Source organism: Helianthus annuus, chromosome 13 (assembly GCF_002127325.2).
Source record: "Helianthus annuus cultivar XRQ/B chromosome 13, HanXRQr2.0-SUNRISE, whole genome shotgun sequence".
Classification (NCBI taxonomy): domain Eukaryota; kingdom Viridiplantae; phylum Streptophyta; class Magnoliopsida; order Asterales; family Asteraceae; genus Helianthus; species Helianthus annuus.
Window position 1 is genome coordinate 87,462,978 of NC_035445.2, and position 20,028 is coordinate 87,483,005.

General features: G+C 35.3%; 2 protein-coding genes across 19 annotated transcripts; one reads left to right on the forward strand and one right to left on the reverse strand.

The window, feature by feature from the left end:
- The first annotated feature begins 1,722 nt into the window (after positions 1-1,722).
- LOC110898482 (BTB/POZ domain-containing protein At3g44820-like) lies at positions 1,723-5,732 on the forward strand. Of its 14 annotated transcripts, XM_035982040.1 has the most exons (9): positions 1,740-1,869; positions 1,945-2,718; positions 2,799-2,948; positions 3,041-3,101; positions 3,399-3,476; positions 3,863-4,083; positions 4,870-5,007; positions 5,264-5,295; positions 5,429-5,732. In XM_035982040.1, exons 5-9 carry the CDS (start codon positions 3,440-3,442, stop codon positions 5,439-5,441), a joined length of 441 nt encoding a protein of 146 aa, XP_035837933.1. In that variant the 5' UTR covers positions 1,740-1,869; positions 1,945-2,718; positions 2,799-2,948; positions 3,041-3,101; positions 3,399-3,439; the 3' UTR covers positions 5,442-5,732. The 14 variants fall into 14 exon arrangements, 2 of the variants coding, with proteins under 2 accessions (XP_035837933.1, XP_035837934.1); XR_004877438.1 differs by having other exon boundaries at positions 1,734-1,869; positions 3,399-4,083; positions 4,865-5,007; XR_004877435.1 differs by having other exon boundaries at positions 1,723-1,869; positions 1,996-2,070; positions 2,252-2,718; positions 3,399-5,007; positions 5,264-5,732.
- Positions 5,733-11,350: 5,618 nt separating this feature from the next.
- On the reverse strand, positions 11,351-19,059 carry LOC110898481 (coiled-coil domain-containing protein 93 homolog). Of its 5 annotated transcripts, none has more exons than XM_022145270.2 (10): positions 18,921-19,059; positions 18,797-18,859; positions 18,533-18,646; positions 17,615-17,794; positions 13,491-13,570; positions 12,762-12,801; positions 12,583-12,690; positions 12,435-12,515; positions 12,194-12,316; positions 11,351-11,493 (listed from the first exon to the last, which is right to left on the reverse strand). In XM_022145270.2, the coding sequence occupies exons 2-10, from the start codon at positions 18,827-18,829 to the stop codon at positions 11,437-11,439; spliced, it is 816 nt and encodes a 271-aa protein (XP_022000962.1). In that variant the 5' UTR covers positions 18,830-18,859; positions 18,921-19,059; the 3' UTR covers positions 11,351-11,436. The 5 variants fall into 5 exon arrangements, with proteins under 5 accessions (XP_022000962.1, XP_022000963.1, XP_022000961.1 ...); XM_022145271.2 differs by having other exon boundaries at positions 18,797-18,801; positions 18,921-19,020; XM_022145269.2 differs by having other exon boundaries at positions 18,797-19,018.
- Positions 19,060-20,028: the final 969 nt, after the last annotated feature.

Genomic DNA, 20,028 nt, shown 5'->3' on the forward strand with positions numbered 1-20,028 from the left:
ACTATTGAACCCAATCATATAAATATATATATAAAGGGGTCAGTACTAACCTTTAAAACTAAAAAAAAAAAACAATTAGTTCGTAATGTAAGAGGTAAATATATTAAAGTTACTTAAATCGAAAACATCATCATCGAGTAAAGTTATCCTATAAAGTCTCCTAAATCTAAGAAGTATAGAATGACACAATGAATCATAAAATATAACATAGTGCCGAAAAATATAACACAACATCGAGTAAAAAGACACAGTGCTAAATAAAAAGACACAATGATATAAACAAATATTCTATAATCTACAAGCTATAAATCTATAAGTTTAAACCTAAAATCTCATATCGCAGAGTTCGATGAAGCAGTTCCAACACCGCTTGAATGAGATCAATCAAAGTCCGTTTGATACCTTTCTTGCGACTTATTCTTTAGAGATTTTTCATAACATAAAACTTATATATTGTTAGATTATGTGTATTCTTACTAAGATAAATAACATTAGCATATTATTAACATTTAATATATATATAATCTCAAGTAAGAAAATATTTCATATGGTTAAATATAACCAATATTTTTTAAAGTTCTGTTTTTAAACATCTCACATTATTAGCTAATTATATTACTTGCAACTACTAAATATTTAACTTTAGAGATATTTTTCATAACTAAAATTTATATATTGTTTGCATTTTACTAAAATAAATAAAAATAAATCAGTAAATAACAATATGGAAAAGTCAATAGTGGAAATCCTAAGATGGGATGATTGTGGACTTTTGGGCAAGCATGTGTGGCATCAATCATCACTTCGATATTGTATGCATAATGCATCCATGTATACAAGCACCAAGAGATAAAAAGGGTCTCATTATGTCAATGAAATCCCCATGACAATAACATCCACTCATCAAGATAAACATCATTACCTTAATAAACAATATTTATGATAATATAATTACAAAAAGTTATTCTCGTGGTTTTTTACTTCATTTGTCTAAAAACATTAAAAAATTATAATGGTTTGACAATTATTACCTTTCGACCTAAAAGTAAATTAACTTGGTGAGAGGTTATATGGATAAGATTTAGATTTTAATAATCTCAAGTTTCACCTGTTGGTCGACAATAATTTCAACTTTAAAAATTATCTCTAACGATCTCAACTTGTAATAATTTGGCCTCCATCGATCCTTTTCTAACATATAAGAATTGGATCTCCTCAATAGATTCAAGTGCACATGTAGCCTCCTTAATAGATACAAGTACACTGCAGGTAGAAAAGGATCATTGGGGGCCAAATTCTTACAAATTGTAATCATTTGAGAGAATTTTTAAAGTTGGGATTATTATGGGACAACATGTGAAACTTAGGATTATTAAAATCTAATAACCCTAAAAAAATACAAGTGTATATACAGTTTCTTTGGTTCCCTAGTTTGAATTGATTTTATATTAACATATAATCAAACTAAAGAAGTCACTTATTTTAACATCAAACCAACATACTTCTATGTCTGCAAATCGAAGAATTTGAACTTCTCATTTCTTGGAATCTTGGATAGAAGAGAGACACCTTACCATCACACCATGTCCCTCGGAGACACCTATTTTTTTTTAATACATATAATATTTTAGAGGTGAAAATCTATTATCTATATTAAAACAATACATTTTGGTGCCACTTGGCATAATTTTAATCCACTAATTGCCACATGGCATTTGCTTAAACCATTACTCTTCTTTTTGAGCGGCAATTTGTTTACAAGCGGCTTCTCAAACACGCATTATTCAAAAACCCTAATTATCATCTTCTTCAATTCTCTGGCGATTTCATACTTTTTCAATTGTCTCAAACACAAAAACTCTAATCCAGGTATCTTTATCATTTTCAACTTGCTTTCAGATCTTGAAGTTTTATTCACGATTAATTTCCTTTTCATTCTTCAAGTTTTCATCTTCTTTCCTATTTGAAACCCTAACGGAGAAGCCCCTGATCCAGCCGATCGATCTTCATCTGATAAGTTTTTGACGGATCGGGTTTTTCAATTCCCCGCAAGTAGAGAAAAAGATCAAGGTTGGTATATGCTTCTGAATGTTTGATTCTTTGTTTTTATTAGTTTATTTCAACATAGATCCATGAGTTTATACGACACCAAACCATTTGTAATCTGATAAAAATTGTGTTGTTAATTGTGTGTCGTTTTGTTAATTTGTTCTCTATTTGCGATTTGTATTAATGATGGATAATGAATTAGGGCACCAAAAGTGACTAAAAATCTCATCATCTCATTGCCATTTACTAATTCGGCTGATCATCCAACCTGGCCGGTTTGATTTGTCGTTTCCCAAAACTATAGTTAGCGGTTTGACCGAATATTATAGTCATAACATGTAGCTAGCGGGTTGACCGCAAAATTGATATACAATATCTCTGATACTTTGATGTATCTGTATAAGATTTTGTGAATGAGATTATATGTGAATATCCCATTTCTTATGATTATTTGATGTGGTGGTATATCTTGCGTATGTATGGTTTCTTGGATGTGTTGGGGCTCTTCAGAAGTAATTAATCTGCCAATATGTCTTGCAAATTTATCCCGTATAATACACGGGTCTATCACATGTAAATATTTTTTTGGTCTTAACATAATGTTTTGTGGTTTTGATTATGTATGTTTGAGGATCCTGGCTATGATTTTGATCATGATGACCACCAGAGGTCAAAATCTTTTCATTCTCTTTTGTATCTAAAGAAATCTTAATTTGCTTGTGATAGAAGTTTCATTTTTGTTTTCAAAGGGGTTAATGGATTACATCTATACCTGGAAGCTGGTGCTTGATCTATAATGGGTCAGATAATTTTTTATATCTTAAAGGGCTTAAATGGGTCAAACATGTAATGAAGATAGGAAGATCCACTTCTGCACAAAATATGGGCTACTATTAGAGGTTAGTGAGATCAACACACCAAGGTTTTATTTCTATTTTGTTTTATTATTTTATTTTCAAAAAGGATATTTCTTACATTTTATCTGCATTAGAACATAAATTGGATGATGGCGATGCTTTGGTTTTCAAATTGATTGAGCTACAAGATTCAAGGTACATCATTTACCATTCTAATTTGAATCAATCAACAAGTCAATCTAAAGCCAGAGAATAGCTTTATTTTATTCTGCATATGCTTTTTTATTGCATTTTGACCCATTTACTTTTGAACAAGCCAATTTGGTTTATATTTTATCTTTAACGGGTAAAAGGGAGGTGAGCTAAAAAGGAAATCGTTTGAAAGTAGTCATTTGAAATATACCTTTAATGGATATATCCTGGAATGCTTTATACAAATTAATTTAGTTATACTTGTAAAAATATATTTCTAACTTACTTTACTATTTGTAGTTGATTTTACATTAAAAGAATTACAAAATTTAAGGGCAAAGATGAGGGTTCCGTTCCGTGATCATCAGCAATATAATGGTTAGTTTCCTTTTAATTTTTAAGAGCCCAATGTTCTTTGAAATAAAATCCAACAATTTGCTGAAAAATTAACCGGGGCTTTGTAATATAAGTTCATAGAAGGTATTTGAGCTCATACATTACAGAGGTGTTTTGCTTTGAACTGGTCAAGTACATCAAACGGCTTAAATAAATATTTAGCTCACTGCATCTAAATGCATAAAAACTTTCAAAAACTGGATCAGCATTATTATATTCTACTTTTAAATCATATTAATCTCTTCTTATAAAACTAATGGATAGAGAAAGCAAATAAAATGTTGCAAGTTGGCCAATCTGACTTAATACGCAAGGTGGGAATTTAAGTTGTGTTGAAAGGATTATAAATCATTTTTTGGCTTGTGAAGAGAAAGTTACAGTTCTTTCTCCGAGAACGATTGTTTCGGAAGTATCGCCGTCGTCTGTACCGTTGAGGAAAGTTTCAAAGCTTGTGGATAATTATATGGCGGAGGTTGCATCTGAGGTGAATTTGAAACCTGAAAAGATGAAATCGCTTGCGGAAATTCTTCCTGATTCTGCAAGATCTTTGAATAATGGGTTGTATAGAGCTTTGGATGTGTATTTTAAGGTTTGTTTCTTATACTAGAGGTGGGAAATGGGCGTGTCGGTGGGGTAGGTAACGAGTCAAAACTGGTAATTTGGATTTTTGGTGCTGGTCAAAACAGTATGGTCTGGTTGGGTTGATCTAGAATATTTTCTTTAAGTTTTTAGTAACAAGGTAACCAACTTTGGGCAAATTTCTTTATTAGGTAACCAACTGTATTTAGACCACAGAAAACCACATTATTTTTAGAAGAGTAAAGTACACGGATGTTCCCTATGGTTTATCGAAATTTTGGATTTGGTCCCTAACTTTCCAAAAGTACACCGATGGTCCCTGTGGTTTGCACTTTGTAACGCATTCAGTCCCTAACTCGGACATGCCAAAATTTTGGATTTGACTTTATTCTGACATGACACTTGCAAATCAATACCTGAAGATTACTTAAAGAGTTCTATGTGAAGTTCAAAAATGAAGTATAGAGTCTTTGTAAATAGTTTATATGGTTTATGACACAAGAAAATCCATCCTAGATGTTTGGATATTGATGACGTGGACATCTGTTATGGATTTTCTTTAACCTAAAACGCTTATAATGTCGGGTAATTAAGCCCGTTACATGCTTATTCTTTTGTGAAACGTTGCATCTGATTCTTAGGTGTATAGACACCTGATTCTTAATTTTTTAATCCTATATTTTTTGGGCCATTAAGATTTGATCTGGTGTCTTTTGACCCGTTACATGTGTATTTGGGTTCCTAAATTTGTATATGGTTCATTGTTGAGCTCTGTCTCTTTTGTATATGAGCCAAGGTGGGTGGATGCCCAACACCAAACTTTTACATGCCAATGCTTTCGCCAAGTCAGCAGGCACCACATCCAGGTGGAAGTTGTGTTGATGTTCCTGGGAAGCAGAATCAGCAACAACCCATTCTTCATACGCAGCAACAGGTTTGTTGTACTATTCTGTTGCTATGTTTTATTGAATAATAGATGGTGCCATATAGACTAATGTAACCCCACCCACTTGGTAGTAACATTAGTGATGTGTCAAAAGGGTTATGATGTTGGGAATCTGGAGCATTTGAGTGATGCTGGTGGAATCTTTGCACCAAATGCTTTCCATTTTGGTTTCTTAAAAATGAAAAAAAAATGTATTTATTATGCTTTAGATATATGTGTGACGTGTAAATCTTGTGGGTGTTAGCGGAATAGCTGGAACCTGAGTCAGCAACAAAGGTAACTGAACTGCTATTGGAGATAGTTCTCTCATCGCATGATTGAAAACCATGCAGTGCTAAAAAGATTAATTTCAAAGTCTAGATACATTGTTGTGGTTATCGTTTTTTGTTTTTATTTTTCTAAAATGAAGGGTACAAGAATAGGTTGAAACAACAATATGTCGAGTTTCCAAAGGCAGGTTCTAGACAATTGTTCCAGGTTGTTGACGAAGTTTAGGAGTGGTGTGGTGATGTTTAACTGCTGTTAAATTGTTTCTAATATGATATTTAGATGTGCCAAGGTCTCTACTAGGTGATGTATTATGCTTGTGTTATCAATTTCTTTCAAATGATTATTTCAACAATTTTAAGTTATATACTTGTGTGTTAGTCCACCCGCGAAATTTGCGGGATCTTAGGCTAGTTATTAAATATAATAAATAAGTTTGCTAATTATGAATACGTAATGTGTTAATTTTTATGTTTTGTTTATATTTAGTTATATTCACTGGTGTTTTTAAGTTTAAAGAGAAACAAATTAAAAGAAAATGAAGAGTTTTTGGATCATTTTACTTGTAGAAGAGGAAAAAAAATACAAGCAGCGAAAACAAAAAATCATTTTCCTATGAATCTTTTACAATGTCCATGCTTTTAAACATATAAAATGCAATGTTTATACAGTTTTCTCTATTCTGAACATTGTTATGATTTCTTGTGTGATAAGTATCATGACAAAATTTGATAGCAAATTCAAGAGGTTCTTACCTATAAATCGAACAATATTAGCTGGTATGACAGACCAAATATTGCAAGAGCCACTCCTATGTCGTTCGGGATGATAAGGAAAAATTCATCAAGAACGATTAGTCTGGGAGCGTTTGTGATACTTTAGGTGAATCTCACATTCCTAAGGGTGAATCTGATCAATGACGATGAGTCCCAAAGAGGTAAATGAATAACTGTATCACCCTAAACAAATCTCACATCAGTCGTGAACATGAGAGATGTTGTTCGTTGAGTTTATGTCCATCCTCAAATACCACGAACGCGTTTAGAAAAAAAAAATCCACGGTATTTATAGATTGTACACTCAGTTTGGGTTTAAACCCATTAATTGTTAACCCACAACGGATGAGCTTATTGATCCATTAAGGGCCGGCTAATTAGGGTTGGGCCCAACCACTTATCTAAAGAAATTGAATTCCACAACGTGGGGGTTATTGAAGGTACAATTGAAAAAAGAGTAAACTGCAATTTTACCCTCTCAGGTTAGGGGTGATTGGCACTCTTACCCCCTCTAAGAAAATAATTGCAATTTTACCCCCCACTGTTTGCTGTTATGTCGCAACCTTACCCCCGGCCTCAAATTTGTTGACTAATCTGTTGACTATAACTTGAAATGACTATAATGCCCTTTCGTATTTACCCCCTGTGTTTTGTTCACTCTGCGATATTACCCCCCGCCACCACTGCCACCGCCATTGACCACCACTGCCACCTCCAGCCACCACCCTCAACCACCTGCAGTCACCACCCTTCAACACTCTCAACCGGGTACCACCGCTGCCACCGCCATTAACCTCTCAAGATCCAAATCTCACTCTTCCACCTCTCCATCTGTCCACATAATAAAACTCATCATTGCATATTGTATCAGTCACTTATCCTTCATCAATAACACATTAACACCATCTTCATCATCTTCAAACTCAATCCAACTCAACAATCTTTCCTGTCCAACTGAAGATGATCAAAAGATAAAGTTTTTGGTTTCTTGATTTCCACTTCATCAACAAAATATTAAACCGAAATCAAACCCACTTTAGTAACCGATTCAACTCCAAATAGTTCAAAAATGGAGATTTTCAGATCATCAAGAAACAAGAAAGAAATATATTTAAAGCTGAAGCTTTCAAGAACCAAAAATGGAAAAACAGAGCACCCATTTTGCATCAAATACTTCAAATGGATCCTTTGTTTTCACGTGAAGTTCATTACTGCCGTAACCTCCACGTCGAAGGGTGGTGGCTGCAGGTGGTTGAGAGTGGTTGATTAATTCACATATGAAGTCTTATGATTTAGAAAATCCAACTAGCTAGTGAAATCATTTTACTTCATAGAGTGAATTTCAAGTTTTGTCCTTTATCTTTAGGCCACTTTGCAAGTTTTGTCCTTTATGTTTAAATTTGACGAGTTTTGTCCTTTATGTTTAAAAGTCAAGCACGTTTTACCCTTTATGTTTAAAAATCAAACACGTTTTGTCCTTTATGTTTAAAAAGTCAAGCACGTTTTGTCCTTAAAAATAAAGCATAAAGGACAAAACGTGGTTGATTTTTAAACATAAAGGACAAAACTCGTCAAATTTAAACATAAAGGACAAAACTTGCAAAGTGGCCTAAAGATAAAGGACAAAACTTGAAATTCACCCTACTTCATAACATCTAAAAATTACACCAGTAGTACCTTATATAATTCACCAAACACCCCTCCTCCAAGACTGTGCTCATCACTGAAACTATCTGTGGTTATTTTTATATCATCATAGCTGTATTTTGCCGGACCTTGAAACAAGTCAGTTGATCCAGTTGATTTATCTAAGCAATGTAAATACGTTTCAGAGAGTCAATAATATGTTCGACTGGCATAAGTTAAAAGAAATCAAAATGTATCTATAACAAAAATGCATGTACCTTGTGGACGACTACTTGTATTTTTGGATCGAAATTGCCACAAGAAAAATGCAAGTACCAGTAACAACAAACATACACCTCCAACAACTCCCCCAATTATGTACCACTTCTTACTTGAATTATCTGCAAATCATAGATATTCAATGTTTATATATTTTTTAAATAAAATTACTAAACTATTAGTTTTTTTTTAAAAAAAAACTAAAATTACTAACTAGAGTATTGGGAAAAAAAAATGGTGCAGGCTATTGATTTTTAGCTACAACTAGAAAACTGATTATTTACAACACATTTCAGACTAAAAATATAATGACAAAAGCCTCCATGTCGAAGGGAAGGGCAGTGGTGGTACCCGGTTGAGAGTGTTGGAGGGTGGTGGCTGCAGGTGGTTGAGGGTGGTGGCTGGAGGTGGCAGTGGTGATTGTGGTGGTGAATGGCGATGGCAGTGGTGGCGGGGGGTAATATCACAGAGTGAACAAAACACGGGGGGTAAATATGAAAGGGCATTATAGTCATTTCAAGTTATAGTCAACAGATCAGTCAACAAATTTGAGGCCGGGGAGTAAGGTTGCGACATAACAGCAAACAGTGGGGGGTAAAATAACTAAAAATGCAATTATTTCCTTAGGGGGTAAGGGTGCCAATCATCCCTAACCTCAGGAGGTAAAATTGCAGTTTACTCTTGAAAAAATAGAACCTTAAAAGTTGAGTTTAGAACAATATTTTAATAATATAAAAGGTGTACCACTTCTATGAGGTGAAAGGTTTAAGGCCCATAATAAACAAGGGGTGTAGATTTTTAAAGTAGTATTAGTTTTTGTTTAAAAAATAAAAGATAATATAAAAGGTTTAATAATTAGAAACTTTTAAGACAAAATTGTCTTTTCGCAAAAACTTGTGGCTTAAGACCATTGGCTATGGGGAGGATAGTCTCCAAAGGACTACCCGCCATGTAGGCGTTACGTAATCACGGGAGGAGGATAGTCTTTTTGGGGACTACCCAAGGGTGTGGGGACTAGCCAAGACTACCCCACCATTAATAATATATTAATATATATATATATATATATATATATATATATATATATAGGGTAATGCTAGACAAAAAAACACTAAAATTCTTAGAAAACTCTGGAAACCCAAATGGGAACCCATTTTTACCCAACCTCCCGACATTTTTTTTTTGAAAAAAATTACACATGTAATATACATGTTTTAGAGTGTTTTGGGCAAAAAAAAAAAAAAACAAAAAAGTGCCGAAGGGATTTTTTTTTTTAAAATAAACAAATTTCAGTGCCTAACATGTGTTAGGCAAAAAAGACATAAATTTGCTGAAATTTGCTGAAACTTTTTTTTTTTAAATTATCCCTTCGGCGCTTTTTTGATTTTTTTGGCCCAAAAGTCTTAAAAACATGTATATTACATGTGTTATTTTCTTCAAAAAAAAAAAAAGTCGGGAGCTTGGGTTTTCTAGGGTTTTTTATATATATAGGGTTTTCTATATAGCCCAACCCTATATATATATATATATATATATATAAAGGATGAGAGAGAAGCTGCCAGGGGGGCCCACCAGCTTGCCCCGTCTCCGGCGTCACATATCCGACGGAAGTGCTAAGGACAGCCCTAAGGAGGCGGTGTGGGACGTGGCTAGGGGGGGCGGCCCTCTGCCAATCCCCATACCCAATGGTCTAACATCTTATCAATTTGGTCAAGGTTTTTGAGTGTTTTGTGTCAGACACTTTTGTGTACACTTGATTTTCTTGTTGAAATAAAAAATTACTTTATATGACCAATATAGGGTACAACATTGCAGAGGATAGAGGGGTTGCTTTCAGTGAGACCCCCGACTCCAAAATCCATAATCAAGACATAAACTTCTAAAAAAACAATAAGTACGCCACTACTACAAAAGATAGAGATAAAAATACTAATAAACACATAAATAAGTAACACGTGTCTACATCTTACCCTCCCAGACCCTATCAATAGCTTCGCTATAGGTAGAATTATACTGGGTATGGTTGTTGTTGTAGGGTACAACATCCGGTCTATTACTATATTAACTTAAATATTAATAAATAGACAAAAAAACACTATTTAAAACTAAATAAGATTCAAAGTAAATTGTTATTTGCGTCCCTGTAGTTTATTGTCGGATCACTGTTTGCACTCTCTTTTAAATTTCACATGTTGAGCTCGTGCAGTGGCGAAGTATAATGGGTGCCCGGGGTGCACCCGCCCACCCCAATATTTCGGTTAGAAGTGTATACGGTCCGTTTTTTCGTCCAAAAATTTTAAAATTATATAGGATCGTCCCCCTCTGATTATTTTTCCTAAATGATGGGTAGTTTGGTAAATATACTTTAACTCTTATTTTATTTGTTTAACTCTAGATTACCCATCACACAATAAACTTAATATCTCACAAATAGCTTGATGATTTACGTAGAAATAGAAATTGCTGATAAGTTTGATTCATAATTGATGAATTCAAAAATCTTAAAGGTCGTCGGGCTAAGTTGTAATTTTTCGTCCAGGTTCCATTTATCTCATATCATTATATATATATAGGTCTTTTGTTTCTTATACAATATTTAGTTTTTCTATGTTGAAGAACAAGTCCTTTGAATGAATGAATTTTTTTAGTTTTATTTTTAACTATTATTATTATTTGACCCGACCTGAATCGAATAGCCGACCTGACCCGAAACATAACGATAGGAAATGTTTTTTGGGTCCCATCACTTTACGCCCCCACGAAACTTTTGGTCAAGCTCCGTGTCACTGAGCTCGTGTTTTTTACGAACCATTTTCCCTTGCGTCCCTCCGTTTATTAGACGTTACTTTGGGCGTTAAAATGTTGGTGAAATGACAACTTAACCCCTACACCACCATTTTAATTTTTTCATAATTTTTTCACCTCAGTTCCACTTATCCCATCTGGGTTTTACTTCAAAATCAAAATCATCATACAGCTTTCTTTAAATTTTCTCAAATTCCATTTCCTAATTGCAAAGATCCCAAATTTGTTAAATCTTTGAGCTCAATTGGGTCGAAATCTTAATACAAAAGGGAGTTTACTCCAAGATTTATTCAACAATAAGGCTCCAGGGTGTGGTATAAAGCCCATAGGGGCTTTATCACGCCACCTCAACGCCACGTCACACACAGGGGCTTTAAAACCCCTTCCTTTAACTTGCATGGTGTGGTATAAAGCCCCCCTTTAACCTATAGCGCCCCCCTTTAAACAAAAACTGACCAAACATTCCTCGATCTCCTCATAGCGACTCTTTAGCGGCGGCGGTGTGGCGGTTGGCGCCCCACGGCGCTAAAAATGGTGAGGTGGCGGGGGGCGCCATGCCACACCCACCGGCCTAAGAATGAAGAATCTACTTTACAATTATCTAAAACGAAAAACATGCGATATAATCAACAGATCTTTTACAAATCCAAAAAAAAGATACATTCTATATGTGAATCTCTTGAGTTTGCTCTCGAAGTCTCGCATTCCTCGCGCATTCTTCCTGATACAAGTAATAACGATAAACGTTGATTTTGGTCCATAAGAGTAGTGATTTTTTCAAATTGATTTACGAGTTTGTGAGTTTCATATAGCCAACCCAGGTATCCAAATTCGAATTATATCTACATCACATATATGTGTGTGTAGTGTTTGTTCAAATCAACGCGAATTGGGTTTATCCGTTCGAATTAACCCGAATCAGAATCGCTTTTCTAGTTCTAATTCGAATTCCGACTTGAGGAACCTGAGTCGAATAACCTACACAACCCGAAAATCGATTCGACGAGCACCCCTAGGCAGGACCAAGGAGTCGGTTGACCCTCACCCTCCACCCATCGGAATTAATGGAATTTCTTTCGAGTTTACTTAGGGACTGTTTGGCAACTTCTGAATGGTTAAGTGCTGAACCAGTAAGAGGTCTGAACGATTAAGTGCTGAACCTGTAAGAGGTCTGAATCATTAAGAGCCAGTATAATGCTTAACCGTTCAGATGCAAATATCTGACCAATTCAGATTAGAGGTCTTAACCATTCAGACTCAGTATAATACTTAACCATTCAGACTCAGTATAATACTTAACCATTCAGAGGCAAATGTCTGAACCATTCAGACATCTGCTCTCGAAACAAACAGTCTGAACCATTAAGTGCTGAACCAGTAAGAGGTCTGAACCATTAAGAGGTAAACAAACAGCCCCTTACTTGAAAAGCCTTTAACAACGAATAGCAACGCCTTTTCTCCAAGTTCGCTGCAGCATGCTTTTTCTTCAAAACTTCACAAGCTTTTTGCTCTGCTTGCAGTGTAACTCGCACATTTTGGAGTTTCTGCGACAAGAAACAAGCGGGTGTTGAAGCAGTGGTATAAAGGTTTGACCACAAAAGTCAAACTGTAAATCTTTCTAACGGCATGGAAGTAGAAATTTCATGTTACCGTTTTTATTACCTGTTGAATACTCTTTGAAATTCCATCCATGGAACTAGTTAATTGCGCACGGCCAGCAGGAGTATTAAGCGCGTCTTTGAACTGTCAAAAGGCGGAGATCAACATAGGTTTAAGTTTGAAAAGTCAAAGCAACATCGGTTTTATTTACCTGTGAACTTAAAGAGTTTAATAAGGATGTTTCTTTAAGCATCAGCTCTTTTATTTCCAACAAAGCATTGTAGGTAGCATAGTATTTACGAGTTTGCCGGAGCTTTCCCTAACAAACAAAATGGTGAAACGAAATCGTTAAAGACTCTGAATTCAATATACAAAAGATAACCGACATACCTGGATGTGAACATTGAGTTCTGAAAACCGACGTTCATACCTGCAGCATAGACATAACTCTTTTCGTAATTAGCAATACTATATTATTGTTGATGGTCTTATAGATGGAATATTGGATTTTAATAAAACCAACTATTCGTCGTTAGCCGCCAACAGTCCCAACTTTAAAAATAACCACTGGCAGTCCTGACTTTTAACACACTGGCCTCCAATGGACCCTGACTAACAGAACCCTAACGCCGTTAGTCTCCGGTCGCCGGAAAAACGTTTTTTGGCCAGAAAACTAATTTTTTCCCGGAAAACTCAACATTTTTGTCTTGAACCTCTTTGTAACCTTATTATGGACATTTGGGAACCTTTTTCTAGTAAAAGCCCCAATTATTAAAGTTGCCGGAAAACTCGTTTTTCGCCGGAAAACTCAACTTTTTGGCCGGATAACTCAACATTTCCGTCCCAAACCTCTTTGTAACCTTAGATCGGACCTTTAGAAACCTTTTTCTGAACAAAAACGGTTTTTCGGCGACCGAAGACTAACGACATTAGGGTTCTGCTAGTCAGGGTCCATTGGTGGCCAATATGTCAATAGTTGGGACTGCCAGTGGTTATTCTTGAAGTTGAGACTGTTGGCAGCCAACGGCGAATAGTTGGGATTGTTAAAATCCAATATTCCCTTATAGATTTTACAAGGATTCTGTATTTCGACGTAAAAGATTTTGACGATTTACTTACTGGATGAGTTCTGCTTGTGTGGGAATGTCATCACGCTGGCGCTTTAATGATGTAATATCCCTTAGTTTCGAGGCGAGGGCCTACGTAACATAGGCAAACGTGAATCTTACACAGCAAAACCATGGCACAAGTGAAAGCATAAAGAAATTTTAAACGGTATTAGACTAGTTATGTACTTAGTTATAACTGTTATAATCTTAAAGGTAGAGGTAAGGCTGTCTACATCTTACCCTCCTCAGACCCTACCTTAGCTTTGCTATTGGTGGAATTTACTGAGGAGTAGGAGTAGGAGGAGGGGGAGGACGAGGAGTTGGGCGGCGGCGGCGGCGACGATGATGATGATCATATTCCCTAAAAACGCAACTTCTCAAGATTGAGATGAAAGGTGATGAGCCACCATTGGTGAACCGACTAAAGATAAAAAACTCCTTATGCATGTCATTTCAGGTCTTCATGATGAATACATGTTGAATGTTAATTCCTTATCCATGTAGGTTAAGTTATGGGTCGTTTATGTCAATAGTCTAAAGTTAGTTTTAGAGTCTCTTATGTTAAGTATGCAAAGTATAAGGGTCATATATGTATATGCATGTAAATCAATGCCTTGTTCCCCAAGGCAACATAGGGTATAAATACTGGTCAAACTCATTCATTTGTACGTTATGAAAATTCTGGTTTTATAACAATTCTCTGTCGTAATTCGTAAAATCCTGCAACTCGTATTTCTATCAAAACAATGGTTATAAACATTAATCATTGCACACGGATTCCCAATTCATTAAATAAAGTTCATCCTCTTTTTAGTTATCACAATTCACGACTTCATGCTTGGTTAAACCATGCTTCTAACCCATCCGTTGCTCAAGCATTTCGCTCTACCATAGCTCACAACAACTCTCCTAGATCCACGTGATCTGCAACTTACGGATTCCCATCACAAAAAAACCATCTTTTAGTCTTCCATTAACTGCCTATTCAACTTGGTTTTCAGTTAATGCCTACTGCCTCATCAGGTTTCAAGCCTTTACTGGCTGCCATCGACAAATGTGAAAAGCTTCAACGTGGGATTGCCGCATTAACAATTGTGATCGTGTCGATGGCAGCCAATTTATTTGGCGTCGACTTATAACACAATACACGGCACGTGCAATAGATGTGGCATTCTAGGTTTAAAAAAGCGTGAAGCGCACAAAAGCGAGAAGGTCTAAAATCAAAGCGCGAAGCGCAAATCGCAAAAGCGGTGGGCTTTTCGTATGTGAGGCGCAAAATGCTTATATATTTTTATATATATATATTTTTTTTATATAGTGATAAATAAGGTTTATATATGATTTAATGTATAAAATATAAATCTTATAATGTATTTTAGCTGCATGTATAACACTTTAAAGCACAAAACACCTTTTGTACAAAAAGCGCGCGCCTCAGTGGGATTTTTTTCCAAAAAAGCTCGCTTTTTGTGCGCTTTTTGTATAGAGCTCGCTTTATGTCACACAAGGCGCAACTCTTTGTGCCTAGGGTCGCTTTGCGCTTAAGCACTTTTTTTTTAAACCAAGGTGGCATTCGGCACATTCATCACGATGCTATAATCGTGATCCCACTACTATCTATGCTAGGGCGCTAGGCAAACAACCAACTTTGCTGACAGTCATGCTTCTTCATCTGCTACCTCCACTCCATGGTTTCCACTTTTAGACATGGGAGCCGTAGCCCCCCTCTGTTTGTACAACTCAGTGGCGGACCCAGAAATTTTTCTATGGGGGTGCGAAACATTTTTAAAAATTTTAGGCCCCTAGGTATATAAGTAAAAAAATCGGTGCGTATCGGGTCGGGTCGGGTCAGGTCGGGTCGGGTCATGTAAAACAAACGAACATCAAACTAAATTTATATAATAATAAAAAACGTCGACGCCCTGCGGGTTTTCATTTTTTGAAATCTATTCAAAACATCATCTAAAGCTAATTTCTTAAGCAAGTCTTTCTCTATTTAATTTTCAACTATTGAAGCCATAGAAATCATAAGGTAAGTTGTAATCACCCTAAAAATATATAAGCAACATAATCATCCTAAAAATCATCTAAACAACGTCAAAACACACAAAATTTCAAACCTATTTAACAACTTTATTACCCTTTTTTCTCCTATAATATCAACCAAAATCATCAAAATAACAAAGAACCTTACCCGTTTTTGGATTCTGGTTAGATTTGGTGTCGAACGACGGTGGTATGGTGGCTGATTAAGGTGGTCGCCGGCTGCTGGACTGTTGTCGCTGGATGATGTTATTCCTTGGCAGTGCAGGGACGAAAGAGAGAGAGAGAGCGGGAGAGAATTTCTAAAGCTTTTGGGCTTTAATTATTTTATTATAGTTTGAAATATTGTTAGGTTTGGTTAATGGGCTAAGACTTAGTGGGCTAGCTAGTTATGAATTGTAAGTTGGTAAAGGTATGAGTATTTGGGTTTAGTTAGTTAGGTATTAAAAGTTATATAATTTAGGTAGTATATTTTTTTTAAATAAGAGTTTACTAAAAAAATTAAAATATAAATTGATAACAATTTTTACCTAAGGGTGACGAAAAATTTCAAGGGGTGCGGTCGAAAAATTCAAGGGGTGCAGACGAAAAATTCCAAGGGGTGCGGACGGAATTTTCGACGGAACTTAGCACTAAATATTTTTTTCCCCGGGGGTGCGCCCGCCCACCCTGGGCCAACCTTAGGTACGCCCCTGGTACAACTACGAGGTATATCATATGATAATGACACAATCTTGATTGTAATGGTTTCTAGACATGTAAGCTATGAGACCCCTTCTTCATTTGTTGCCTCAACAACCTGGCAGTGCTTTGCCACTTACACAGTTACACTCTTAATTATGTTGAGATTGTTCCTGAGGGTTCTAGCACTATGCAGTTAAAGCGGTCCAAAATCGAATAGCGGTCAAGGTCCGCTATATGATATATAGGTTATAGCGGTGATATAGCGGTAATTTTTATACCATGCATAATTTATGTATTTTTATATATATATAGGGAAAGGTTATCATACAAAACACCTTATCGTACATTAACATACGCGAAGGGTGTAACCGTACGATCAGGTAAGTAATCACGCATGGAACAGTTTTTTTTTTATAATCACGCATGGGAGGCACAAATCACGCATGGAACCCTAATAAATCACGCATGGGAGCCTTTATTATACAAATCACGCACGTTGTATGTTAATCACGCACGTTGTAATCTTGTCGCGTACGTTAACGTACGTTTAGGCTTTTTGTACATTATACTTAATCTATATATATAAATATATCTTTGAAAAATATTAATAGTAATATCAAAATTCATAGTAATATCATTCCATTATCAAAAACCTGTTGCAAATCAAATACTAATAGTAACTTTGAAGTATTTAATTTAAGAATTAACACAATCAAACACCGTTACTGCTATAACCGCTATAGGCCACCGCTATTTGGACCGCTACACACCCTGAGGTCCGCTAACCGCTATAGCACCCTTATTGATTGCTTAGTTCTAGCATCATACGATCTCATACATATTGGAGCATCTAAAATTCCATGCAAGTTTTATCAACAAATGATCAAATTGTTGATATCTTTACAAAGTCGTTGCCAACTCTTAGATTTCTCTCTTTACGATCCAGGCTACAAGCTATGGACTTACTTGTAATTGTGATAGTCTAGAAACTATTTACGTGTAATATCAAAGTGCATATATAGAGTCCCTATAGAACCCTATTATGTGTACAAATAATCAATATACGGTAAATAATACAATATGCTTCCAGATTAAAAAAGTTTCCATTTTGTATACGGCGCTATATAAGCATTTACCAACGCATGTATGTATGATATACCCACTAACAATGCAAAAAAAGTGGAAGTCCATACGCGTTTTTCGTATTTTTACCCTTAAATCATATTAGATTATGCACAGATCAATAAATAAAGCCCTTATCCCTAATTAGTTCATTGTATGTATAACTATCTCTGCTACTGCTAGTATGTATACGACACATTGACACCCTTGGATGACAAAAGATCAAACCCACATTAACATGCCTCGGCTATCTGTTTGAACCGAACATATGCAATACGGAAATACCTGTTTCGCTAAATTCAATCTGTCAACAGCATTAGCCAACAAACGATCGACACCCTGGTCAGAACTTCCTCCATGCTCATCACCCTGTATCATCTCTTCCAACTCATTAACCTCCGATTGCAATCTAGAATATTCTTCACTGAAATTTAATTCAACTTCCGCTTCTTCCTTCTCGAGATCCTAAACCACATTTTTCAAACATTTCAACACCTAATCACCATAAACCCAGGGGCGAAGTATATAAGGGGCGGGGAGCGCCCAACCCCCTGAACTTTTCGCTCAGTAGTGTTATATATGTAGTTTTCGTATAGAAATTTTTGGGTATATAAGTTTTCGACCCCCCCCCCCCCCCCGGTCATTCGGGTCAAGCTTCGCCACTGCATAAACCGAAAGCCTAGTCACTATAAAAGACACATTCACTTCGCTTACAAACGAAAACAGAATTATTTAGGTCACCGGTGAAACCTCAGTTTTTCTTTAATTTACGATTTTGTCCCGCTTTAAAATAACGATTTTGCCATCAGTTTAAAATTATGCTTTTATCTCCACTTTCAAATAAAATTACGCTTTTGCCCCCCGGTGAAAAATTACAATTTTGCCCTTAGTTCAAAATGACCATTTTGCCCCGTTTAAATTTACATGTAGTTTTCGACCCCCCCCCCCCGGTCATTCGGGTCAAGCATAGCCACTGCATAAACTGAAAGCCTAGTCACTATAAAAGACACATTCACTTCGGTTGCAAACGAAAACAGAATTATTTACGTCAACGGCGAAACCTCAGTTTTTCTTTCAGCTTTCTATGCTCCCTCATTATAATCAAGACTGATAAACTAAGACATAACAAATTAATAATACCTAATTAACAAATTGTTTATTTGTTTAATAATAACATCAAAACCATAATAAGTAGATCGAAACCTTTAACGTCTCCATAAGTGAAAGTAATCTCTGTACATTATCAGTAGCACCAGCCTTCTCAGCTTCAGCTCTCAAATCATGTGTCTTCTTCAGAGTTTCTGTAATCTGTTGATCCTGCAATATCAAAAAGAAAGAAGAATGTTAAATTCTACTTAAAAACTATTTAATTAGGTTTTTTTTATTTTCAACTTCAACATATTTCCAGAAATAAAATCAAGAATAAATCCTGTTTTATCAGAACAAGAAGAGAATAAACTGATTTACCATTTCTGTCATCGTTGCATTCAATTGAACCATCAAATTTTCGACAATTAGTAATTCTTCAAGCTGCAGAGCATAAATTTATCAATTAATCGGTCGATAAGAACTAAGAGAGATGGATAATTACCTATCAGGACAGTTAAAGTAAACCTAATCGATTGAGAACTATATGCCCTAATTGTTACTAATTTGGGGAATTTTTGCTATCGTTTACATCTAAGGGCTGTTTGGTAGTCTCTTAATGACCATTCAGATGCTACCTCTTAAAGGTTTAAAACCTCTGAATCAATAAGAGGTAACCTCAAGTCTGAATGCTCTTAATGGTTTAAAACCTCTGAATGAATAAGAGGTAACCTCTGAATGATAAATCATCACATGTCACATTCTTCTACCTTCTCATTGGTAAAATTCTTAATGGTTCCATTAAGAGGTAGCCTCTTAATGATCATTCAGAGGCTACCAAACAACCCCTAAGTTGCATTGCATACGTGTAATAATTAAATTACATATAAAAATAAGAAAGTTACTTTTAACATTTAAATATAGATATAATAAATGATAAAATTATCCTAAATATACAAATTAACAACAACAACCATACCCAGTAAATTTTACAAATAGTAAAACTACTTATAAGGTCTGAAAAAATATACAAATAAAAAGATTGTTTATTAGAAGTTCTACGAGTTCTGTAAATATTTAGGATTCTGAAATGATCTTTACCCTATATATATATAGGCCTATAGGGTTAGGTTCATTTGTGAACAACTCCTTTGATTGTGAACACTTATGAACTAATCTTATCCCTTGATTATCAATACACAAGTGTAAATCAATGGTCAAGATTTGATGATGAAAGTACACTAGTATATTTTACGATTTGATGATATAAAATACACTAATGTATTTAAGACAAAAAAATTCAGCACAAAAAAATTCAGCACAAAAAATTTAGCACAAAAATATAGTACAAAAATCCAGCACAAAAAAATGTTATACAACATGGAAATACAACACATTTTTGTGGGTTTTTTTCGTCGTTATATTTTATATAGCATGTGGAGAAAGAAAGTCAATAAATAAGATTTTCCTAAGATATCTTTACATTTCTCTTTTTTCCTACATTTTCATGTTAACCATTAATTTGAAAAAATGAATAGTTAAGATTACTTCTCAGCCTACTTAGGCAAAATGAACTTTTCATTTAATCTTTACCCCCAACGTGTGTATATATA